The following is a 27,179-nucleotide window of genomic DNA, read 5'->3' as shown; positions in this document are numbered from 1 at the left end:
CGGTATGTATCTCATTGCTTAAAAAAAAAATCTTTGTGCATGTATTTTATTAACTTTCCAATATGAAGCACAGTTAGGTTTCATTTTAAAACCACCTTGATCAATATGAGTATGAAAAAGGATTCTGCTACTAATAACTATTTAATAAGTTTCGAATTTAAAATTATATTACTCCCTCCCGCTAATTTTTTACCTTTTCTTTTCCTGCCCATTTCTCTCCTTTTGGACAACTACGGAATGTTTTGATCCTGGGCAGAAAGATTTGACATTAAGATGTTCAAAAGGCAATAATATGTTTTGAGAATTGTTTATAGTATGAAATTTATTCTTATTTGCTATTAAAAGTAATACTTTCAAATTTTGATTTTATAAGTCATTAGAAATTATTGCTCGAATACTTTCCCACAGAAAATATGTGAAATTTTTTGTAAGGTCTTTTACTATTCTTTAAAAGCTTAATTTATTCCGGTTTGTGCAGTAAATTTCAATTAAGGCTTTTTTAAGGTTATTTGGAAAAAAATATGGTTATGGAAAATCTCCCGATGCTATGTGAGTTATATGTAACAAAAATAGGAAACTCAATACGAACATACTTTCTATACGGTCATCGGAGTATCCTCAATTACTTTCTGAAGGAAAAAAAAAAAAAAAGTTGTTTACGACGTTCATAAGTGCATATTAAAACATATAGCATTATTATAACTGTGATATAAAATTTCATGTATACGTATCATAAAATAGTAGCTATTTGAAAAAGTACGAGTTAAAAAAGTAAAATGAAATTTTGGGTAGAGTAGATTTTAAGGTACCCCTTGTATTATCGCCATGTTGTTGTGGTAGCCTGAGTAGTTGAATGTTATGGAAGCCCTATTGTGACGTAATCGGATGCATGATTCTGGGAAATTTTGATTCATGGGATGTTTTGTAAACGTTTTTGTGGTGTGTGTTGGTTTTATTCTTACAATGTAGTAAGATTAATTTGAAGTTTCTGTACGATTTGGAGCGAAAGGGGAAAAGAGCTTTAATTGACTGGTGTGTAAATGAAGGTTTACTTAGTAGCCATTATAAGTGTCCTATATGTAGGAAGAATATGCGTCTAGTCGAACGTTTTAGATGGATTTGTAGGAAGAAAGGTTCAGATGGTCATTATGTGAAGCGTTCGATCAGAAAGAGTACCTGGTTTGAAAAAAGTCATTTGAATATGATTGATATGGTGAATCTTCGGATTATGGTAACTTGGCTGTTTTTTGGACGCCATTTTGTTTTCACGAAGTAAAGGCATTTCCCCCCCCCCAACATTTTTTCCAACATTCTGCTAGCCGAATTACGCTTATGCGAGAACTTTTATGAAACAAAAGTACTTAATCATGACAAAGATTAGGTGCGAAATTGGGAGAAAGTGCAGAATCGCCCACTGCTTGCCGTGTTTTTAATAATTGCATATGCACAGTATCCATGTACACGTCGACCTATTTTCACTTTAAAAAATATACCAGAATTGCACAAAAATTGCATTGTGCGCACTCTTGACTTTATCCATGTACACATCGACCTATTTTCACTTAAAAAGTCAAAGAAAATTGACAAAAATCCAGATTTTCTTACTCTTCTAAAAACCGCCAAACAAATAAGTGGGCAATTCTGCACTTTAGCAGTGAAATTGTTTCTAAGTGCTTATTAGCTAAAATCCCGATTGGAATTTTCCAGAAAATGTCACATTACATATCTCATGATCTCTCATTTCTCTGAGACAAAATAATCTGTGATTCGAACTGTGTACTTCTAAGATTATTGCTAAAGTCCTAGCTAGTAACTTTTATCGCCTTACCAAAATGTCACCAAACTACCTGTTACCATATTCCAAAGATTAGCCATTGATATTTTGATTTCTACGTGGCTCTTGGTGTACGAAGTGAACTCGAAAATCATGGTAAGTGAATATTTGCTTTTGGTTGTGCTTAAATATATAATATGTTTTCCTTTTTTATGTTATTTTATTGTTTGGTTAAAATGTATTTTATTGAGATTATGTATTTTTTTGTTTGCCTATATTGTAGAATTTGGTGCTCCTTTGACTTTTTTAAGTGAAAAATACATTGATGTGTACGTGGACAAAGTAAAGGGAGTGTCCAATGCAAGTTTGTGTTATTCTGGGATTTTTTTTAAGTGAAAATAGGTCAACGTGTACATGGATAAAGTCAAAGGAGTGCGTAATGCCATTTTTGTAAAATTCGGGGATTTTATTTTGGCTTCGCAAGCCAAAATAATTTAAGTGAAAATAAGTTGATGTGTACATGGATACCGAGTTTGTGCAATTGTTTGTCTTGTTATTTTGGCTTCGCAAGCCAAAATAACAAGTCAAATAATTGCACAAATCGGTATCCATGTACCGCCAAAAATTTTCGAGTTTTGCCTAGGGGTACCCTAAACTATACTTTTACCGAAATTTTTTAAAACATGCTGTTCTAATCAAATCGCTTGTGCATTCTTGAAAACCTTCTTGAAGAATTCAAAAAGACGATTTGCTAGATGTTTGTTGCTTCAGTGTAAAGTAATATCTTAAATTTCCATATAATATATCCTACAGATGATTACGTTTTCAGTCTCAGTTGTGTCTAAAGACATTTTTCTGCTTTAAAGAGTTGTTTTTAATTTTTAATGTAGATATTACATTTTTGTGAAACATACTTAGTGTGAAAAAAAGTTTAGGTAAACATTCACTTAATAAGGAAAGAAAGAAATATATTTTATAATATAAATTTTATGTAATTAAATTTTTGGAAATTAAAGGTCTTAGTTATTTTTTGAAACAGTGTAATAATGAGCATCATCACCCATTTGAAATGAATACTTACTTTAACCCTCTGAGTGGCTCAGATTTTTAGATCTGTCATGAATACCTCTATTTAAAAAGCCATTATTAGCTAAATTAGCATATTCATTTATTTTAGCCTGTATTTTCATAAGCTTAAATTTGTTAAGATGACATTTATATTATTAGAGAAAGTAAGAAAGCAAAGTATCATAAATTATAAGCTAATATATAGCAAGTGACAAAAAATCTCATGACCGCATAAAGCCAGTTGTGGCACTCAGAGGGTTAATAGAACCTAGAGAAAGGGGAGAATCGTTACATTATGGTAACTTAGCAATTTTTTGGCGAAAATTTGGTGACCAACCCTGCTACAGCAACCTGCTAGTTTTGTTTTGGACGCAATTTTGTTTTCACGAAGTAAAGGCATGTTTTTTTTTTTTTTACTAAACATTTTTTTCCAACAATCTGTTAGCCGAATTACGCTTATACTAGAACTTTTATGGAACAAAAATGCTTAATCATGAGGAAGATTACGTGCAAAATTGGGAGAAAGTGCAGAATTGGAAACTGCTTGCCGCGTTTTTAAGAATTGCGCTTACACGGTATCCGTGTACTTGTCAACCTATTTTAACTTAAAAAAACCTCCCAGAATTGCACAAAAATGGCATTCACACACTCTTGACTTTATCTATGTACACATCGACCTATTTTCATTTAAAAATTCAAAGAAAATTGACAAAAATCCAATTCTTCTTACTTGTAAAAAGCGCCAAACAAATAAGTGGGCGATTCTGCACTTTAGCAGCGAAATTGTTTCTTAGTGCTTATTAGCTAAAATCATGATAGAAATTTTCCGGAAAACGTCACATTACATGTCTCATGATCTCTCATTTCTCTGAGTCAAAATAATCTGTGATTCGAACTGTGTACTTCTCAGATTATTGCTACAGTCCTAGCTAGTAACCTTTATCACCTTGCCAAAATGTCGCCAAACTACCTGTTACCATATTCTAGAGATTAGCCAAGAAAGGCTTAGTTAAACCATATGATGGCATTTTAATTGAAATCTCAGGATGGGGGGTGATATATTTCAGGGTCCCCCTTGACGAAAATTGGCGATTCTTTTGGTGTCATTCTTGTTTACATGCAACGTCCTCTAAAGTAAAATGGCATCCGAAACAATAAGTGCAATAAAACATAATTAAAACATAAAAAATTATAATCTCAATAAACTGCATTTTAAATCAAAACAAGGAAATAAGTTATCTAATCTGCACAGTACAAAAAGAAAATATTTACTTACCTTATTTAGAAATTTACATGTCTTCAGTGTGTGACACTCAGAATACCTTAATAGAATCCAAAGACTCTTTAAAATTACCTGAACTAGAATCTGTATACTCCCATCGCCACGTAAATTCACAAAAGTTAGAAACAAATATGTTCTCTGTAGTGCCGATCTCACAATGGCATTTTTTGCAAAAATCCCTTTTTATTACACCCCACATACCTTTGATAGTGTTGATATGAGCTCCTGTTTCCAGATCCTTAAATGTCACTGTGTGATTTACTGAGAGGTAAACAAAGCCATTATCAGAATGACAGTCCTACAACTTCCAGCAATCAGATATAATCATTGTTCCAAGTAAGATATTCCGTTGAATTACTTCCAATAAAGTTTCTTTTTTTCTGTCCTCAACCAGTTCAAAAAAACACCTTGCACTTCCTTGTTCTGTACCATCAAACACCTAGTTTACCACTGGCAGCCATTTTCGGTGTAAAGCACAAAATAAGCAACATACTTCCTAACTAACATACAATGCAGAAATAAGCTTTGAGAAATGTTCTCCGAACAATCAAAATCTGGGCGATCACACATTGCAACCAATCATGCCATGATAGGGTTTCCAAAACATACACCGCAAAATACTTAGGTTACCATAAATGAAGCTACAACTTGGCAATAATCCAAGGGGTACCCCAAAATATAGACTACCTAAAATCTCTCATGTAAGGAAGCAGCCATCTTGCAGTTTTCACTTATTTTACTTCAATTATGCAGCATCATGTTTTGTGTGATGACGATAGCTTACTAATTTCTGTCTGAAGCTAAGGATTTTTTGCAGTTATAGTTCAACTAAGCCTTTGCTCAGCTCCTTTATATAACTCTAATGCAGTTATTATTGTTGCAAGAGTTATTAAAAAAAGTTTGAAAGTCCTTGTTTCTAATCAAATACTTCAAACTTTGATTTTTAGCAGCATGTTCAGTCATTTGAAAACTCAAATATCTATAATAAGGATGTTATATATATATGTCTCAGTTCTTCTTACTATTTAGAAAAACTGGAACAAAATAATAATAAATAAAAATTTTCATATATACAATAGGATCTTTGTATGCATGTTGGTTTGAAACTTTATTTTTCGGATGGCATTGCAGTGTTTCTATCTGCCACAGCAAGAAGAGCATTTGACTAATTTGAAAGAATCGAATCATTGAATAAATATACAGCTTTCTTCTTTGTATATTCATGAAAATATTTGGTTGATCTTTGGATTATGGTAACTTGGCAATTTTTTGGCGAAAATTTGGCGACCAACTCTGCTACAGCAACCCTCTATTTTTTTTTTTTTTTTTTTTTTTTTGCCGCCATTTCGTCTTCACGAAGTAAAGACATGTTTCTTTTCTTTTTATTTACTGAACACTTTTTCCAACAATCTACTAGCTGAATTACACTTATGTTAGAAATTTTATATAACAAAACTGCTTAATCATGACAAATATTAACTGCAAAATTGGGAAAAAGTGCACAATCGCAAACTCCTTGCACATTTTTCAGAATAGCACATACACATAAACCATTTACACGTTGACTTATTTTTACTTAAAAAAACATCCCAGAATTGCACAAAAATGGCATTGCACACACTCTTAACTTTATCCATCTACACTGTTATTTTCTCATAAATTACAAAAATTTGCATGAAAATGCAAAAAAATTCTGTGAATCTTTAAACTCGGTAAAAAGCACATATATGAAATTACCTGATCGCGAAAAAGTATATACCCTTTCCAAGGATGAACATTTCCACGTATAAAATAAATAAAATATCCAAAAACTTTTACCTCTAAATTATCTATTATATTATAAACGTCACCAACGAATTCATACTGCAAACATTATAAATGGTTACAAATACTTAGTGTCAAATATTTAAATTATTTCCATGCACGTTTACTTCCACTGAAACGTATACCAAATTCCTACAAACATAAAATTCACAAAATAACTATCAATTTAATTAAAATATCACTAAACCATGTACACATCGACTTATTTTTACTTAAAAAAAATCCCAGAATTGCACAAAAATGGCATTGCGCACACTCTTCACTATATCCATGTACACTGCTTTTTTTCTCATAAATTAGAAAAATTTCACGAAAATGCATGAAAATTTTGTGAATCTTTAAATCCGGTAAAAAGAACATATATGAAATTACCTGATCGCGAAAAAATATATACTCTTTCCAAAGATGAACATTTCCACGTATAAAATAAATAAAATATCCAAAAACTTTTACCTCTAAATTATCTATTATATTATAAACGTCACCAACGAATTCATACTGCAAACATTATAAATGGTTACAAATACTTAGTGTCAAATATTTAAATTATTTCCATGCACGTTTACTTCCACTGAAACATATACCAAATTCCTACAAACATATAATTCACAAAATAACTATCATTAATTAAAATATAATTAAATTCAAAAACACTACTTAAAATATAAATAAGCACATACATTAAATTAATAAAAATTAGCTTACAATCCTAATTACTTTAAACTAAATCATTGCTAATAACAATTTTCCAGTAATACCATATTACTTTATTTACTCCTTACATTTAGAACAATGCATAAAAATAATATCCTCAAATAATTAAAAATACTAACTTACCTAATCTTCTTCAGAATCTTGATTATGTGGCCGATAAACTTTTTTTATTTCCTCCGCTAAATAAAAAGCAAGCGTATGTGCGTCTATTTCAGGATCTTTAAAATCATACTTATAGTTCACAGCAAGGTACCAGGTAAAATAAATAACTTAACAAAACATCTTTACTTCTATCTCGCACAACCTTAAAAAAACACTTATTACTACCCATTTCGAATTCACTTTAGTTAGGGCCATGGGATCCAAAAATTAACCAACACTGTTTCACACAACACAGAATAAAGCTAAATACAAAATTTTCAGATTTTTTCCAGATTCCCCCCTCCCTTTTCCGATTGAAGAACTGTAATTTGTCCATTAATGTCACATGACATATCTCATGATCTCTCATTTCCCTCACACAAAATAATGCGTAATCGGAACTGAGTACTTCTCACATTATTACCAAAGTCCTAGATAGTAACCTTTATCGCCTCCAAAATGTTGCCAAACTACCAGTTACCATATTCCAAAGATCAGCCAAATATTTTTTTAATATATTGCTAAATGTTTTTGGCTTTGTTTTGGTAAATGACCATTTTGTTCTCGTCGCTTGTGCAAGCAATCCTAAAAAGTCCTACCCCCCCCAAAAAATTATGATAAATATTGAAAATACGAATTTGGAATTGGGTATGTTATGAATATTTGGATTTTGTTATGAAATTAGAGAATATTTCTTGTTGCTGTTCCTGATTGTTCCATTTCATCAAGCCAAAGGGGATAGAAGTAAGCCATACTGTGCCAGTATGGCACTAAAAGGGTGTGGCATGGCTAAAATTACCTATATTTCATTTGATTTTAATGTGTTATAAGTAATGAAAAACTACATGCTTGCAAATACAGAAAACTGATTCTCATTAGAAATATCTTGCGTATTGTAATTTAAAGAATTGTATTGTGTTATTGTTATTATTATTATTTGTGGTTATAAAATATTTTCTTTTTTTTAGAATGTTTCAAATGATGAATTCTATTGGGAACTTCCAAAAATATTGTAAAGCTGTGACTCTCTGTAGATTTTATTTAAAAAATTTCTCATGTGTTGGTTTGAGAAATACTCATCTAATGGTGGTATGTTTATTTTTTTCCCTTCTGATTGCATATGTAATCTTACATAAGTTCAATTATGACATTTAATTTTGTTACAACTAAAGATGTTTATCCGTTTCTTCACCAAAACATTGCAAGAACACAAGCAACCCAGGTGTTCACTTTCATAATTCTTCCCTCCCCCCATTATTATTACAGTAGACTTGCAAACTCAATTTAATGTGGATTGAGAGGTTGATGAGTTATTGAAATTGTTGAGTTTTATGAAAGAAAGGATGGGATATTCACAACTCATAATCATTCATTCAACACTTAAATCCGTGGCAATTTTATTAATACTTTTCTCTTTGTCTTGTGTCTTAACCCTTTGACTGGCAGTGGAACACCAGGCGTCCCACCATTTTTTATAAGTTTTTATCTCCCAGATGAAAGCTTCAAAATTCCATTTAAAATACATACAATTATGCCTTTTAGTTCTCTAAATGTATAACAGATGGCAGCACTAGTATTCATTCCTGGAAATAATGTAAAATAAAAATTCTTTTCAGGTCTAATTTTGAAGCAAATTTTTTTTCTTAATTTCTAATGCAATTTAAATCTTCTGAACAACAACTTTTGGTGTTAGAATGAATATTTTTATGTGAAAGTTTCCTTTTCTAATAAAAATTATTATTTGAATTCATATATATTTATTAAGAATGGTTGAGATTAAAAGGTGGGACAAATACGTCCCATCGCGCATGTAAAAATTGCTGCAACTAGATGGCAGCATTGTTCAAATATTTTAGAATTCAAATATGTTCATTTTATATGTTGATAATGCAAATTTATATTTTTTAATAAATTGCAATAATGTTAAAACTTGAAAAATATTTAGTATGTTTTCCAAAAGAAAGGAAAATATAACTCTGTAACATGAAATGTCATTGAATACTGAATGGTATGTGAGCATGAGTCACCATAGAAAAATATCCTAAGCAGAGGAAAGAGAGGTGAAATGTAAATAAACATAGATGGCCTTCTAAATATCTTCCTTTTCAAATGTGTAGCAAATAAAGTACTGGAGCGAAAATCTTCTTTATTTCAAATCTATTATGAAATAATTAAAAAATAGCTAACAAATTGTACAGAGAGCATTTTTTAAAATTATGTAATATTTTTTAATTTTTTTTTTTTAATTTTGAAAATATGATCAATAATTTCTAGATGATTATTGAAAAACTTTTTTTATATCTTGCATATTCATTTGGTTGCTAAAACTAGCACTTTAGATAAGCATGTAAGAAGAATTTATGCTCAGGCAAAGATGCCATTTTATTGCTCTAGATGCGCGGTGAGACAAGTGGTATCCGACCATGTAATGAATTACCTTAAAGGTTTACCTTTTTTTTTTTTTTTTTTTTTTTCCTTCATGAAATAACATTATTTTATTAGGGGCTAATTATCTATGTGTAAAGTTATTTTTCCCCAAAAAAACATTTTTTTATGCACTGAACCTCAAAGGGTTAAAGCATCTAATTTTATTTCCATTATCTTGCCGAGTTCTTTTCTTCCTCCTCCCCCCTTGTTCAAAATTTTCACTTGCAGACAACACGGTTGTTATGAACCTGGATAAACTTAGAAAATTTATGTCGAACTAGCCGCTACATGGCTAGCCTTCGTCTGGCTTTTAAAGGTGCTGGGAAAATGCCTAATGGGGACATTAAATTTAAAAATTGCACAGAATTTTACTCTGCAGAACAACTTTGATTTTAAAAAAATATTCTGAAAGGTTTCAGATTTTAAACTATGTCGAAAGGGGCATTTTTAAAGCATTTTGTATGTTACCTTTATTTATTAAATATTCTGTTTTTTGCACTTAAACTATAAAATCCAGTTCAACAGCAATGTGGCAAAATCTTATCTCTAGAATTTCTGATACACAGTTCCACAATGCTAGAGATAAAAAGGTTTTTTTTTCCTTGTAGAGTGTTCACATTTGTGCTCACATTTAAATCATTGAGTTTTTTAATCAAAAATTTGTTAATGTTGTACAAAATATGAATCGACAATAAAACAAATTCCAGATTTCCATATTCGCAGTAGGATTACATGATTCAAAATTGGATGGCTCTAGGTACCATTGTTTTTGGTGGCAGGCAGCAATTTGAAATGTGATACAGCCTTTTAAAATTTTCGATGCAAAATCACAAAAAGAAAACAATAGTCCTTCAGGAACAAAGTCCCTTTGGACTAAAAAAACACTAATTTCAGTAAAAATGTTTAACATATAAAAACATTACAATGAAATAAGCAATATCCCTAAATACAAACATTAATTATCCTAATAAATAAATTAATCATCTTCCTGTTGTCTTCTCTCGACAAATGTCCAATATCCAAGAGAAGCATTAAATTTAAAAACTGCACAGAATTGTCCCTGTCATTTTAATCAAGTGGCAACACTGCTGATATAATGAGAGAGAATTACGGATTTGATGGGATTTCATCAAAAAACATAAAGCAAAAAAATCTCATTCGAATTTTGAAAAAAATTGCTTTGCACTGTCTAAATGCTCCTATTTACCAAACTTCATAGCCCTGTGTATTAGCTTGCATGCAGCAGAAATGAAAGACACACACAGACATACTCTTCATTTTGTGGTAATACCTTCTAGAAAAAGACATCTAAGAAATTATTTGAAAGGACAGCATGTTTAATTACATTTAAAGTATTTACATTTTTAACAAATAAGTTAGTTATAAACTGAATTAACTTCTTCAATACATTTTTATTTACGTCTTTATCATCATCGTTCTTTTACTGCATCTTGAGTCCAACTCATCTAACTGCCAACTCACAAAACGAAAAATTCGACACTGGCACTACATATATATAGATGAACTGAATTTTTAGATTACAATAGGGTACAGCAATAAACCTTCACACTGACCTGCTAACAATGCTAGTAATGCAAGGGAATGCGAGTGGTAATCGATAATGTCTTTCTGACTTTCTTTAGCAACTTTGTTGCTGAAAGGAAGCTTGGAATTTCCATGAAAAGAACAAAACCTGCTACTAAATTTGTTATAGAGGTTTCATAAAGTAGTGTCACAAAGAGAAAGAAACTAAAATTACAAAATTATAATACCGTAACAAATCTTTGAACAAAATAGGAATATATGCAGGCATTCAAGTGTGTAAATATGTATTATAATTCTAGAAATACAGTAAGTAAAATGTTCTTATACTGTTTGCATCATATAGGTGATGTTAGAAATTATTGCAGTGTAGTTATTAATAAACCACCACATTATTTTAAAGATAATGTTCTGTTTGACTAACAGAATTTATTGATTTAAAAAAAAATATTGTTTAGTTGTACAGAATGTCGAGTAATCAGGACTCTCTTGTATTTCTTTCTGTATTGAATATATTTGTTTTCTGTCATAAGAAATCGTAATAGGACTTTGGAGTTAGCCAATTGGGTTAGTCTATATTTTAGGGTGCTCCTTGGATCGTTGCTAAGTTGTTGTTTCATTTATTGCCAAATTGTAGTTTCATTTATGGTAACCTGAGTAGTTGAATGTTATGGAAACGCTATTATGACGTGATTGCGGTAAATTTGACTGATGGGAAAATATTTGTAAGGGTTTATTTATGCATTGGATGTCAGTAAGGAAGTATGATGCTTATTTTGTGCTGTACACCATAAAATGGCTGTATATGATGAGTTTAATCTGAAGTTTCTGTACGATTTGGAATGAAAAGAAAAAAGAGCATTAATTGGCTGTTGTGTTAATGAAGGTTTACTTAGTAATCATTATAAGTGTCCTGTTTGTACAAAGGAAATGCGTATGGTTCAAGGCGAAGAATGTTCAGATGGCTTTGAATGGGTCATCAAAAGAAAGGTTCATGCAACAAATGCCACCGACAGTCTGGCACAACGGAGGATATTCTTTACTCTTATTTTTGTGAATTTATGTGGTGACAGCAGTATGCATATTCTAATTCAAATAATTTTAGGAAGTTTTTTGATGTTGTTAAGGAATTTTGTCTGCCACAGACTGAAGATACAGAAATTTCTAAAAATGGTATGTCGATATTTCCTTTTTGTAGTCCATATATGCAATAACATGCATTTCCTCTTTTATGTTATTTTATAGTGTCATTTAAAATGCAGTTTGTTAAGCTTCGATTGGCTACGAATTTTGTTCAATTTTGGTGATGAGTAACTTTGTTTTAACATTATATGACATCATCATTCTCCTGATTTTTTTTAAGTGAAAATAGATCGATGTGTACATGGGCAAAGTCAAGGGAATGGGCAGTGCCAGGTTTGTGCGAATCTCTGATGTTTTTTAAAGTGAAAATAGATCGATGTGTACATGAACACTTAGTTTGTGCAATTCTTTGATTTGATATTTTGGTTTTGTGTAGTGGCCGTTTTGAAATTATGCCTTGCTGGCCAGTTTTCGCCAAGAGCCACCCTGAAATATATTTTTACCTATGTTTTCAGTGTATGTTTAATTAAATAGAAATAATACTTACATTTTGATGCAATTACATTACCAAATTTTCAGAACCCTCCAAACTCTTGCAACTAGGCACACGACAATTTTTCAGTTTTAACAAGCAACATTGCTATTTTTTAATGTATTCATTCTATTGTATTTGAATGTGCTTTTATAGAAAAACATGATACATAATATGTGCTGATAGAAGGATGAAACAAAGTGATCATGCCCACTATAAAAAGATGATGATTTTTTTATCTGATGGATGTCATAAAAACAATAAATAATTTTAAAAATTGATGCCTCAAAAGGAATATAGTACCAACAAACAGACTATCAAATATCATATTTTTTTTCATAAACATTAAAAGAGTAACTTAGTATAAGAATTAGTAATACTCCTAGATACTGCATACTGTATTTGATCAGTGCTTTCAAAACTTAGTGAGATAATTGCTCTCTTGAATTTTAAATACTGTTTTTTTCCTTTCCTCCTATTTAAAATTCTTATTTCTCTTCTTGTCAGAATAGCTATTTTTTAACCTTTCTGATGCATGTTAATTTCAATATTTATTTTAATGTATGCAATTAGAAAAATATTTTAATTCTTTTTCTGATCCAAACATATTTTTTTCTTATAAAACCTTATGCAATATTATAAGGTAATTAACTATGGACATAAATATATTTTGGTGCTTATGTGATCAAGAAAGTTAACTACCACTAAATCATGAAAACTGGGGACAATTCCCCGAAAGTTGTGCCCCTGATTTTTGCAGATTTAAGAAATAACTCATGCCTCTTTATTTGATAAACAATCAGTACTCAACCCTTATTTGCTTTTGGTCTTCGTAAAAAGGCTTTCATCGATTTCTGTTATTTTGTTAGGGCCTTTGGTTTTAACAAAGCTGTCTATAGAAAGCTTGAGTACAATTCTGCATCAGATAATTGTTCCTACTTATTACCATTTTGTTTCTCATATGCAGCTCACCATGTCATGTCCATGAAGTTGCACACTTTTTGATAGATCCCATAGCTTTGAAAAAAATTCACTGCCTGCTATTCTGTAGAAGGCAAATTCCAAATTCTAATAATTTTTCCTTTCCCAAAATAAGAGAAAAAATATGGCAATAAAGGTTAATTATTAATTTAAAAAAGAATTTTGCTCAAACCACTGCTCAATCTTCTAGAGAAGGACTGTGGGTTCTGATTCCAATTTTTTTAAACCTTTGATTTGGCTGTTTTTGAGAATCCAGTGAGATTTGCTGTCTTTACATTCGAGGTCCCTGCTTAACGGGCACCAACAATAAGCCCTTTTTCAAATGATTTTTTTTTTTTTTTTTTCATTTCCCCCATTTTACTTATTCATCATGAAAAGGACTCTTACATCTTACTTTATTTATTTATTTATTTATTTTTATTTAAAGAAAAAGAAATCCTTGTGCACCACAAAGTATCACACGAGACTTACAAATCGTAAGTAAAAAAGGCAAAATTGTAAGTAATAACATCAGTTTTCAATAATACAATGAAATCATACACACACACACAAACACAAAAAAAAAAAAAAAAAAAAAAGTAAATACAAAAATATAAAAATGTATAAAGAAATCATTTACAATGTTTAAAATAAAAGTCAACAAAATTGTTCAGGGTTGCCACTCAAAGAGGAGAATGAAATTCCCTGACTTTTCCAGGTTTTCCAGGTATGTTTCGAGAAAATTCCAGTCCATCCGCGTAATGTACGTTGGCTGTGATAAGAGATAAATTAATTATGGTATTACTTGTACTGTGTAGCAAATTCACTTAATTATTCAATAAATCCCAGAGGACATTTATTCTTAATTATTCTTGGTACACTTTGTTTGATAATTTTGTTTACTTTTTCGCTTAAAAAACTTAATAAAATTTAAGATATATACATTGGATAACAACTGTACATTTTATTTAATTATTACTCATGATCATCCCCAGTTCAACACGAGGCTAATCCGGTTCTTATAAATCACAACGCAATGCTAAAAGTTAGGTTAGATTTTAGGTAAATTTAATTTGTGTGAGGTGTATTCTTAAAAGGCACCTTAACACTTGAAAACACAAATATAATTATAATAGGAGTTGTTTTCTCCACTGAAGATTGAAATTAGAATCTGCCCAATCTGGAATAAAATAAGGCTTTTTTTGCAGACATTCTGCAGCTAAACAAAAGAAAGAAATCTATTTAATGATATTTTTTTACTAAATTGAGGTATTTTATATTTATTTCGCAGCATACATAAGGAAAAAATATGTGCATTAAATTTCGTGATGTCATCATACTGCTAGAATTAATTTCAGGATTATGCCAGAGAAAATTTCCTGAAATTTGGAAATATTATTTACTAATGATAAATAAATTTAGAGGGAAGAAGCAACATTAAATGATATGAATAACATAAAAATAAAGATAATTACTTAAAAATTTAATTAGAATAATCAACGATATTTTAGCGAATATAGTTATACGAGGGCTATCCAGAAAGTAGATTACGTTTTGGAATAAAAAAATAAACAAAGTATAGGAAACAAATTTTATTATATACAGATGAAAGCCACACTCAAATACTACTTTTCTACATAGTCACCATACAAATTAAGGCATTTATCGTAGCGATGTACGAGCTTGGAAATTCCTTCGTCGAAAAATTCGGCCGCCTGCGCCTTCAACCACTTCGTTACCTCTTCTTGCCTTCCATCTTGCACAAAACTTGTGGTAACCAAGCTTTTCGCTGATGATTTCGTGCAACAAACTTCGCGAAATTTGTGGAAAACTCAAAGAAAGTTCCGTTATTGTGAAATTTCGATTTTCACGGACTTTAGCATCGACTTTTTCGAGAAGTTCGGCGGTCACTATGCTGGGTCTCCCACTTCGATCTTCGTCGTGAACATTGGTTCGGCCATTTTGAAATCTTATGACCCACTGACGCACTCCACCTTCAGTGATAATGTTGTCCCCATACACTTCACGAAGCTGCCGATAGATTTCATTCGGTTTACAGTTTTTTGCAGTCAGAAACCTTATTACTGAGCGCACCTCGCAGCTCGCGGGATTTTCAATTAACGCAGACATTTCAAACCATCACAGTATCTGGACGGAGCACAGCACGAACCTCTCACTAGCACGGCTAGATGCAGACTGAGCTGCGCAACGCTCTGACCCCAAGATGGCCGCGCTAGCCCCGCCCCTAGCGGACACAGACGGAAACGTAATCTACTTCCTGGATGGCCCTCGTATATGGTTATCCTAGATGATTGATTACTATTTTTTTATTTTACTGCAAAATGACAAGGTATGTATTAAAAAGAAAAGAAAAAAAAAAAAAAAAAAAGATTTTGTGGTAAAATCCTAGTATACGATACGGGCTTCTCATGATTTTGAAAATTGTCGCGAAGAACAAAATGACCCGTTTACTGCTCATCATCATGTCGCCAAATCCCGCTGTACCATACATGGAGATTATTCTGACTAAAGAACGTCTATGTGAAAAGCGGAGGGAAAATTTGCCAAGGGATTTGACGACGGAACGGCCAGAATTTCCCTCTCCGCGTACAGGATATTGAGAAACACGTGTTAAGAAGAAACGTTCTTTGACAAAAAAGAAAACTACGAAAATCCGTTTTTATATTATTGCGAAAAATCCACGAAGAAACGTTTTATCAAAGAACGTTTTTTCTTGGATTTTTCGCAATAATTTTAAAAATGGATTTTCGTAGATCCCCCCCCCGTCAAAATAACTAATCCATGAATTAATTTACTTGCGGCAAAAAATATTTTCTTTTCCTTTAGAGTTTAAAGACATTTTAAACGATATTCATTTTATGAACTCTTGATAACGTGACCTTCGAACTTCGACACCGGTTTCGAGCTTTGACGACAGATATATCGCGCATGCACAGCTGTTTCTCGCTATGATGGAACCGAGCCACGTCTGTTGCAGAGAGGTTTTCCTTCTTTACAATACATATTTTTTTAATTCTAACCTTCTTGGTACCTTATACTAGGATTAAACCCATTTTGTTTTATACGAGAACAGGTACTTTCTTTAGTTCATGCACTGCACATGCGATTCTCGAAGTTACTGGAAACCAAAAGTTACGGGAAACTTGCTTTGCCTTTCTAAAAAGACAATCAAATTGGAGCTACGAAAATTGGCTCTATGCCAGCTGCCCGAATGACACTCACGTGATACACAATTCCCCAAAAAAGTGATCTCTTCCGACGTCGGCGGCTCACCAGCGGCCGAGCGGTAAAGTCGCTGAACACTGGTAGTTCGGTCCGAGGTTCGAATCCCGCGAACGGGCTGGCTGCATGGGTGTTTTCGTGGTTTTCCCCATGTGTAACGTGTATACGAGCCAGTTTCCCTTAGAAAGTCCTCCACGAAGGCATCCCTCCCCTTAGGCAGATAGCCCTCGTGTGCTTTGCCATAATTAAATACACCAACACCAACTTCCGACGTCAGCGCAAAACTCGCCTTTTTTGGCAGGATCGTTGTATGAAATTCCCTGACTTTTCGAGATTTTGACTAAAACACTTAAATTCCCTGACTTTTCCCTGAATTTTTTGGTCAATTTCCGAATTTTCTGGCTTTATTAAGCAATGGGAATTAAAAAGCAGGTGAAAAACACTTTGCTGAATACTAAGATTGCAATAACACAAATTGGAAGATGTCAGCTTAAATCGTTCAAGATAAACATTAAACATACCATGTCCAGACAAAAATTGCGTAACTTTAAAATTGAGCAACAAGTCCATATTTTTCAGTCTTTCAAAAATAGTTGGAAAGAATGTTTCTGTAACAGATCCCTTATCAGAAGAGATATAATCACAATTTCACTGCTCAATCATTTTAGCTTTGAATGTTTTTTAAAATAAGATTTTGGAATATTTACATCAACATTAATATCATTTTTAGTTGGATTCTTAGCAAGCCAATCAGCTTTCTCGTTTCCATAGTTACCCGAATGTCCACGGACAAATGTAAAAAACACTGAAATACTCTTCTTCTCCAGATCTCTGAGAGACTGCTGTATATTAACAATAATATCATTACATAAAGAGGTATTTTTAAGGGATTCCAGGGAAGAGAGTGAATCTGTACAGATTAAGTAGCTGGAACCATCTCCATCCTGGCTAATTATCCACTTGATTACAAAATTAATACACAGAAGCTCAGAAATATATACAGTACATTCATTTCTAATGCAAAATTGGTGACACTCAATTTCAATATCATCTTCAGAAATAACATAAGCAAAAACAACTTTATCATCAATCCTACTACCATCCATACACAACACACATGAGAATGAATTTACCTCAGTGTCCATACTATCCAGAATCTGTACTGGTTGGCTTACAGAAGGATGTGGAAGAACAGACAAGGGCAATAAACGATCAAAATGATAACTGGAGTAGTTTGCAAGACTATTCTTGTAATCTATAAAGGTCAGAATAAACAAATTCAGGAGTGGAATTCCGGCAAGAGAGAAAACAGCATTGTAACTAATTGTTTGTTAACCCCTTATAACTCTCAGCAAAATTAGTCTTTGAACTCGAAGCAGGCGTTTAAAGTTAATTTTCTTTTTTAGACACAATCCCCAAGCTCTACATCCATATGAAATAAAGGGTACAGTGCCTTGTTTATAAATAATTGCGCTAACATTCGATTTAACACCAAAACTATTACATGCAATTCAATTCAGCCCATGAAGTCTCTCACATTTATTAGAAAATAGCACTAAGAATATTTTCTCTATGTAGATGCCAAGTAATTCTGTTAGTAATTAGTTTTTCAAAACATTTACCTAAAGAAGAAAGAAGACAGATACACCTAAGATTATTCACATGTGGAACACTAAAAGTTTGTTTCTTGGGTATCACAATAACGAGAGCGTTCTTCCAAGTTTGTGGAAAAGCACCAAGATTCAAACATATATTAAATAATCTATGAAAAACTGCAGGAAAGGCTTTCATGAGGTTAGAACACATGAAATGTTCTAACCACATGCATGTGGTTAGAACAATAGTACACCTTACTTATACTATTGTTCTAACCACATGTAACCGACATCGTAAAAAAAAATTTGCATACTTCATCCTTAGCACACATTAAAATGAAAATCTCAAAGGTTTCTAATTCATTGGCCAATGTATGTATCTAAACAAAAAAAAAAAAAATACCAAAGATAATGAATGTTGTCTTCAGCTACAAATACTGAATTCGGCAACATATCATATAGCTGCCAATTTTCTGAGTTTTTCATTGCAGTGTTCCAGAAAATTGCTGAATCTGCTGATTTTTAATTTTTAGCTTTTACTGAGGAAAATGTTTACCAGTTGCAAATGAAATTTATTCAATTAATAAAACTAAAATTAGGCAGATTCCATTCACCTATCTCTGATGATTTTCAGAACAATTTTTCTCATTAAACTTTATTTCATCTGAATTATATTTTTTCTTAATACACTTTATTGATATTATTCAATTTTCTTATTAAATTTCATTTTATCTGAGTTTCATTAATCTGCTGTGGACATTTATAAATTTTTATATGAAGATTCAAGCAATGTTTAATTAGTTTATATTTAATTTTATTACTTCAGTATATATGGTATTTTACTAAGTTTATCAATGCAAATACTATAAGTGTTAATTAGTAATTTTATATTTGTCTATTTAAAAATGCTTTGGTAAATAAAAGCTTTCCTTTGTTACTTGAGATTTTCTCACTATATTAAGAAAATGAAAAAACAAAATGATCTAATGAATATAAAACTAAGAATATCCAGTTAAGTGCAAATATATTTTATATCAGAATTGAATTACAAATAGTTCAGTAACCATTATAAAATGAATTAAAGTCCTTTTTTGGAGTTCCTTTAAAATTGGGTCACCATGCAGCATGAAAAACCTTCCGGTTTTTAAGATTTCCAGGTTGGCAATTATGATATGATTTTTAAAGACCTTGTGTCACATAACTAACACTCAGAGATTTCTCAAAATAGCATTCTAATACTTTCCATTACTTAATCATCACTAATAAAGCCTTCAGTAAGGGATTTCATGGATCATGAAGTTGGCCCAAAGGAAGTATGGCTGAATTGGGTTATATCGCAGGGAAAGACTTTGAGCAGTTTGATACGTTGGACTTTTTTTCATCTTTTATGCTGTTTGATCCCTAAGCAAAATGATGCCAATAGCATGCCTCACTTAAGAAACATTTTAAAATGTAGGGAATAAGTAATCTCATTGAACAAATTTTTAATGAAGCAGAAGCCTTAGCAGAGTCTCAGCTTAGAGGCAAAGAAAAAATAAGTGATGATACTTCCTAAATTCAATGTTTTCTGTAAAGAAAATTTCAAACATAACAAGAACATCTTCATCATCATTTTCCAGCTATATCATCCACTCTTCTTCTTACTGAAACGGTAAAATGAAATTATTTTTTGTCTATTTGATCTGTCTGTATTTTTTTTTTTTTTTTTTTTTACTTTATATTTAATGATTTCCACTTTTTGGTTATGCTTATCTATATTTGGGTATGATTTGGGGTTATGAATGTATGCAAGAAAGTAGCAATTATCTGTGATGTGGGAATGAATTAATCAATTTTGCATTGATTCCTATGGGGAAAACTGTTTCAGTTTACAAGCATTTTGGTTAATGAAGGGCCTTCAAAAAGAAATTAAGCTGAACTGAGGTTTCATTGCATAAACAGTAATCACTGGGACAAAAACGCATTTCATGTATTCTCATCGGTTGGAGCTTTTTCTGTATTGCTCATTTAATTAAATCGTCACTATAATGAGTAGTCATTATGATGAGCATCAATTGTGCTAAAATTTCCAATATGCCTATCTTAGAATAGAGAGACATAGATATTCATCTTCCAAGTCAGAGAAAATGGGCAAACTATAACAGTTAACCATTTTCCATAAACATTGCCAACATTTTTGAAATTAAAGGCACACAAAATGGTTTTTTGAAAGCCAAGTGAATGAAGTTCATGCATATTTATATACCTTCATATGCTTTCATATATGGCAGCTTAGAAGAATATTACCTGGAACCTTCTCATAAATGACAAAAATCTTTGCAGACGTTTACCTTAAATGATATGTTATAAGAATTTTTTATATGCATTTCTGTTGCAGATATTTTATGTATACATAAGTCTAAGTGCCAAAAGTGGAGTAAATAAACCACTTGCCTAAAGTTAGAAATGAGAAGAGGAGGAAAATTAATGCATGATGAATTAATGATTAATGATAAAGTGAGAGCCACAGTATTATGGGATGTATGTTTTAGATTTGCCTTCGATCAAAATAATTAAGCAAGTTTCTATTTTTAATACCCGAAATGAAACGTACAAATGGCCTTCTAATAAACAACTCTATATCCTAATCATTTTGCCATAAAAGTACATATGAAGAGTGCCTTAATAATTTACAAATTTGTTATTTTAGAAATTCTTAAAGTTCAATTAGAATAATTTTGATGAATATTTAGAGAATTTTATTTAAATATTAACTATATAGTACATTTCAAGTTCAAGTCTTTTTTAATTTAATGTAAAATTATGATGACAGATACTCTAAGAGAGAAATGTAGTCAATGCACCAGCAGTCAACGGGTTGGTGATTATTTGTAATAGTCTCCATTCCTTGCACATATAGATTTTGCAAAGACAATAATGAAGATTATAAATACGAACAAAGATAGAGTTGGAATTCGGCACTGAGACTCCAATTTTGGACATTATTATTATTTTTTTTTTTTCTTTATATTTGTTTTTTTCTGGCCAGTCCCTTTTTTTTTTTTTTTTTATCATTGTACAGCCGGCTTGTGCCAGCTAGGAGGATCGGGGCTGTGCCCTTATAATAATAATAATAATAATAATGTAAGTCTGAACATTTAAGTAATCAGAAAAAATTCATTAAAAGAATAAAAAAGGTGATCAGAAAAAGTTGGGTAATTCCATAAAAGAAGCATAAGTCCATGTCCGATGAAGAAACTAGTATGAAAAGGAGGAAAATTTACTTACCAATTAGTTGAAATTTTTAGGAAAATGTAATCAGCTACGGATATGATTGATTTCCCACATGTGTTTTACTTTTCTAGCGATGGTTAAAAGTGAGGGGATATCTTCAAGAAAATCTAAATATGAATCGTTGTAGATTCTAAAATTAATTTTAAGCCAGTTTTATTATCTATTGAGTGAGTCGTAAAGAAGCATTCTAATTTTGTAAATTTTCCTTGTAAGGATATGGAATTTTTGTATTTAATTAATTATAATGAATATTTTATTAATTGAAAATTTTGTTTATTGGGAGTCCTATAAAAAGTTATGTTTACATAACCCTCTCATCCACACTTCAGAAGTTATTTTCATTAAATTACCCTTTTCATTAATGTAGTTTATAATTGGATTTATGTATGTGTATATATATATAGGATGTATATAGGATCACAGTTTAGTATATATGCCTGTAGTAATCATTTTCGAACAATGCAGTAAACAAGCTAAAATTGTAAGCAATCGTTTAATATAAACTCTGCTACTAGTATAAACTGTTGAACTAACTGTAGCAACGAGGATGCCCTCTGGTGAGTAGCCAGAGAATACTTCAATAAAAGCAAAGTGATGAATCTGATAAGGTTGTATCAAACTCTTGCTCTGTAATTTTCTTAAAGTTCAATGTAATGTCTGTGTGTAACTTCAAAACATGTTAATAAATTATTGTTACACTATAAAGGACTCTTTTATGACCTCATCCAAAACAGCCCCCCCCATAATTAAATTCTGTTCCCTGTTCTTTCAAGAGATTATATAATGTTTCTCCCGGTAGTACAGTGGTGAGTATCGTCGCCTGTCACGCTGGAGACCGGGGTTCGATTTCCCGCCAGGAAGCCGTTTTGAATGGGGTCATAAAAGAGTCCTTTATACTAATGTAACAATAATTTATTAACAGGTTTAAGTTTCACATGGACATTACATTTAATTTTAAGAAAATTACAGAGCAAGAGTCTGATACAACCTATCAGGTTCATCAATGGCTTTTACCGAGGTCAACTTATACTCACTTGCTCTTACTGAAGTATTTCTCTGGGTACTCATCAGAGGGCACCTTCGTTGCTACAGTCAGTTGGATTGGTTATAACTGTTAAAGGGTTGGTTACAAAATAAATTTGCCTTCTTTCTCTTGTGACACGAACTGAAAATTCATGTTCAGTCTGTTTCAGTACTGTCAATATAAAATAATGTAATGCTAAATATAAAGAGAACAACAATATATAATTAAATGTTTCTGTATCAGGGAATCAAACACAGAATTATATAGAATATTTTAGCAACCTTTACTTTAGCCAACGGTTGCTAGATTATTAAATAGTGTATAAATTACATAAATTGAATAAGAAGTGCATTAAATTTTAATATGCTGTGCATTTAATTTTACTTAATCCTCTCATTGAAGTTTAGATGGCTGAGAATCTTGATGTCAAAGAATTAATTAGTTGTGCAGAAATTAAAGTATGAAGATGCAAATTTTAATAAATCAGGCCTTTTTATGATGAATTTTAGACATCAGTTTTATTAACCATATGAATCAGCTAAAATCAGCTTAGTTACAAAAAAAAAAAAAAAAAATCTATAGAAGATAAATTGGGACCAAGAGAAATTAAAAGGAGAGGGAGAAAAACCCAACATGCATAGCTTGTATAAATGTGAAAGTAACAAGACAACATGAATTAGAGATACCTTAGTGGTCAAGAATTTTGCGCATTGAGTTGCAACATTTTTTAAATCTTATAAGTAAGAGGAATGTTTAAAAGCTAATGCTAAAAAAAAAAATTTGACACACACTATAGTGCATTTTAAGATCAAAATATTTTATTTATGTTGTAAGAAAATTTTTCGTTTGTTTTTAATAAGTTGTTGAATAATTCATATCTGATCATGCCTATCTATTAGCATAATTTCTTTTTGTATGTTTACCTAATGATAATATTTATAATAAAGCTAGAAACTAGACAGAATATTATTTCAGCCAGACTTTAATTTCACTTAAATATGATTAAACATAGCATTATTATTATAAACATAGCATTATTATTATAAACATAGCATTATTAAAACATAGCATTATTATTTACTGTGATTAAACATAGCATTATTATTATAAATTCTCAGTTATGTATTATCGCTGTAATTGGGCTTTGTTTGTTTATTCTTATTTAGGTTAAGAAAAAAATATTGCTACAGCATCAAGTTCCTGTGATGAATGCCTGTCGTACATTTTGGGAAACTTATCCACTTTTAAAACGTGATTTATATGCAAAAGATTCTTTGGACAGGGAACACCATGAATTAATTTATCGATCTCCCTTCTTCAATTATGTATTTTATGGTCAATTTTTTAGTTATTTAGCATTTGTAGTACAACTTGGAGGAGGGCTGTATCATATGTATGCGTTTCAAAAAACTGGAGTGGCTCCAGCTACTTTTGGATCTTTTACTGTCACTTACGATATGCTATCATATTTGATGATAGGGTTTTTTAATATTCAAAACTTCTCAATATTTTATGCAGCACAGAATGTAGTTTTGAGAATATATTTTAAAGAAGACAGTAAAGAATACGTAATAGTATCTTTAGGACTTAATCCATTAACATCTCGTCTTACATACTGTAAGCCAGGTGAATTAGAATGTCTGAAAATTGAACACCTCGGAATGCTGTTTGGTAATCATAAGGTAAAAGGTCATCGTCTGTTCATGCAAACAAATCGTTTTAAATCTATGTTCCATTATAATAATCTTATAGGAATTCTGTAAATTTATGTTCAAAACATTATTTCTTTTTCTTCCTTTTTTTTTTCGGGGGGGGGGGAAGTTGTTACTGAGCATTTTATTTTGTGATTTTATAGAAAATGTCTCAGGAATAATAAAAATATCTGAAAACTATAGCATACTGTATTTTTGTATATAAAAATTTTATATGAAAATTAAATATTTGGAGATAAAATGCATTCTAAAAAGTGTGAGAAAACAAGGTAGCACTTTTGTAGAAGAAAATAAATTAAAATAAAAGCTTTTCTTTGTTTCGAATTAACGCCCCCCCCGCCCCTCCCGTCTAAGAAAAGAAGAATTATTATTCTTAATGAAAATGAAATTTAGTAGTGTTTTTAGAAGAGAAAAGAATATAAATCAATTACATAGAATGCAAGATAAACATGGAAGTATTAAATTTTTTGATGGAAGTACATTTTTGCTTGAATCACCCTTTAAAATTTTCTTTTTGTAGCATTGTTGCTTCTTTGCTCATATCAAGGTTGCAAAAATACAGTTTATAGTAAATAAATGGTTCTGCTTTGTTGCTAATCTGTTTCAAAGAATATATTTCTTTTGTATTTAACCTGATATCATAGCTTTACAAATGTGAATCTTACCTGATGGAAAATATTGATGAAAATTTAACTAAGAAGTAATTATGTATATCATATATCTATGCAGTTTATATATTAAGTAAATCTTACCTGATGGAAAGAATTATGTTGAAAATTTAACTAAGATGTGATTATGTGTATCATATATGTATGTAGTTAATGTATTCAGTAAATCAAACTTTTTAATCCCTGGAACTTTCAAAATGTTTTGTTGTTAAGTCTTTAGAAAATTAAAGAATTTTTTAGTTATTCCGTTTATTTTTAAGATTTGTGTAGCAAATGAATATTTTTAAAATAGCGTTTATAAGGCTTAAAGTCTCACTATTGGAAACTGTGGTAGATAGATGGTAGATGTTAAGCAACTCATCCCTATATCTAAGCAAGAACAAAAACTTCGGAAGGGTGTAAAATAAACTTTATTTAAATTAAATAAGATGAACAGAAGGCACTCCTGGTGCTTATAAAATCCACCAATACTTACGGTAAGAAGCTTAAGGCAGTAAGTCCATATGTAAAGGTAATAATAATAATTGTCTGGTGTTCCGCTTATTCGACACTACACGGATTGGTCCCAGCTGAGAAGCTCTCATGTCAGGCAGGGGGTGGGTTGCCAGTCAAATTTCCCCAAGTGGTTAATGTACGCTAATCATGCTACCGCTCCGGGTTCCCCAATCCGAGGCAGCAGACTTAAATGTTTCTCTATTACCACTGTTACCTACTGGTAGGCGGGGGGGTTACCACTCCCGGTTCTCAAGGATCACAGTCGCAGGGACATGCATGCTTGGAGATCTGACTGGCCGACAAAAATTGCTTCTGCCGTTACTACGCGGGGTGCCTGATGCCCGCACTGGGATTGACACAGGGCGTACTCTAAGCCATCTAGACCAAGGCGTCTTATACATGGGCAAATGAAACCACCAGGCTCATGTTGTTATGCCTCCATGGCCGAGACTGCTTAGGTACAGATCCTAGCCAGCAACTCCACAGGTTTTACTGCGTTAATTCCCCAGGGGAGAGATCTAAGGCTAAATTTAAATAACGAATAACCAAAGCATATGCAGAGCAATTTATAAGAAGTTGACTCGGACTTCACCGGTTTGAATTTAACTATCGGCAAGTATAACGCAATTCTTATCTTAAATTAGCAAATCTAGTAACATGGCCTTCAAGTGGCAGAACACGCTCTTAACATTCTGTAAAACCTCCCTTTAAATGCAAGCGAAATCATTTGCATTCTGGTGGGAAAATGGAAAGAGAAGTGAGAGTAAAGATTACAAACATAAAACAACTGATTATTCAAATTAAAGAAACCTAACATTTCGCCCCGTCAGAATTAAGTAATTGGAAGGAAGATCTTTAACGACCTTGGCAAGATCTTAAATTTTAACCCTTAACCAAGAGCCAACGTTTTACACACAAGAAAGCTTAATAACTAAGCTTACAATACATGAGGCTGGACCTCCGCAAAATAACTTCTTCATAATATGTTTTACTATAAACAGAGACACTCTGCTTTCAGTCTTCTGGAAAAAATAAGATTTTAAAAACAAATTTAACACATTTTCCTTTTCAAATTACTTTATCCGAATCTTCTTCAGTTCAGCTTTATCAGAATCTTTTATACATTTTTCAGTTATTCTATACTTAATTTTTGTTTCTGCTCTGCTCTCCAGTAAAATGTACGAGCGTGTTTCATTTGTAAGAATATTTCAACACTACCGAAGGTTTACATGTTAGAAATTTAGACCTCAAGAACACATTGAATTCAAAACTACACTTAATGTGCTAATCAAAATAGATCATTAAACTTTTTTGTTGGCTGGATAGCCTAAATTTAATTACATGCATACCGTTAGCTTTTGCTTTAACGGAATTTTATCTTACTTTGCTAGTTTACATTGAAACATCTCATTCGCACATCAAGATTTCAACTTTTACAAATATGTGCACTTTTCCTTTAACACATAGATTAACATAAAACGTTTAAGTTTGCAATACTAATCTAGCAAGCATACATCATGAAGCATTTACAATACATTTACGTTGAGAGAAATTCTATTCAGTGTACTGTACATGAGTTGCTCAAAGTTATTTTATTCGCCAATTTCGCCAAATTTTCTCAAGAGTCTTTCGGGTTAAAATCAGAATTTCTATTTTTAGACTGAATTGAAAATCATTACGAATAAATGCATATTTAAATTCAAAAGCATCAACTGATTTTCTGGTTTACTCAACAAAACTTTGCTGATGTATTTGTACGAATTCAATGCCTGTCCTCTTAATACGGCAATTACTATCGTCAACTTTTGAACTTCTGGTACCG

The 27,179-nt window shown here is 31.6% G+C and overlaps 1 protein-coding gene across 3 annotated transcripts; it reads left to right on the top strand.

Annotated features, from left to right (window-relative positions):
- Window positions 1–228: 228 nt before the first annotated feature.
- On the top strand, window positions 229–25,105 carry LOC118197644 (uncharacterized). 3 transcript variants are annotated; one of them, XM_035369182.2, is made up of 3 exons: window positions 229–313; window positions 7,772–7,892; window positions 23,649–25,105. In XM_035369182.2, exons 2-3 carry the CDS (start codon window positions 7,773–7,775, stop codon window positions 24,243–24,245), a joined length of 717 nt encoding a protein of 238 aa, XP_035225073.1. In that variant the 5' UTR covers window positions 229–313; window position 7,772; the 3' UTR covers window positions 24,246–25,105. The 3 variants fall into 3 exon arrangements, with proteins under 3 accessions (XP_035225073.1, XP_035225071.1, XP_035225074.1); XM_035369180.2 differs by having other exon boundaries at window positions 241–344; XM_035369183.2 differs by lacking the exon at window positions 229–313 and adding an exon at window positions 506–1,930.
- Window positions 25,106–27,179: the final 2,074 nt, after the last annotated feature.

Source organism: Stegodyphus dumicola, chromosome 8 (assembly GCF_044657685.1).
Source record: "Stegodyphus dumicola isolate Sdum_Otavi_A_Nest chromosome 8, ASM4465768v1".
NCBI classification, from domain to species: domain Eukaryota; kingdom Metazoa; phylum Arthropoda; class Arachnida; order Araneae; family Eresidae; genus Stegodyphus; species Stegodyphus dumicola.
Note: the sequence above shows the minus strand (reverse complement) of the source record. Positions and strands in the feature narration are given on the sequence as shown.

Coding starts and splice junctions, on each gene's coding strand:
- LOC118197644 (XM_035369182.2), top strand. CDS start 7,773: ATGTTTCAAATGATGAATTCTATTGGGAACTTCCAAAAATATTGTAAA. Junction 7,893..23,648: donor GAAATACTCATCTAATGGTG/GTATGTTTATTT, acceptor ATTCTTATTTAG/GTTAAGAAAAAAATATTGCT.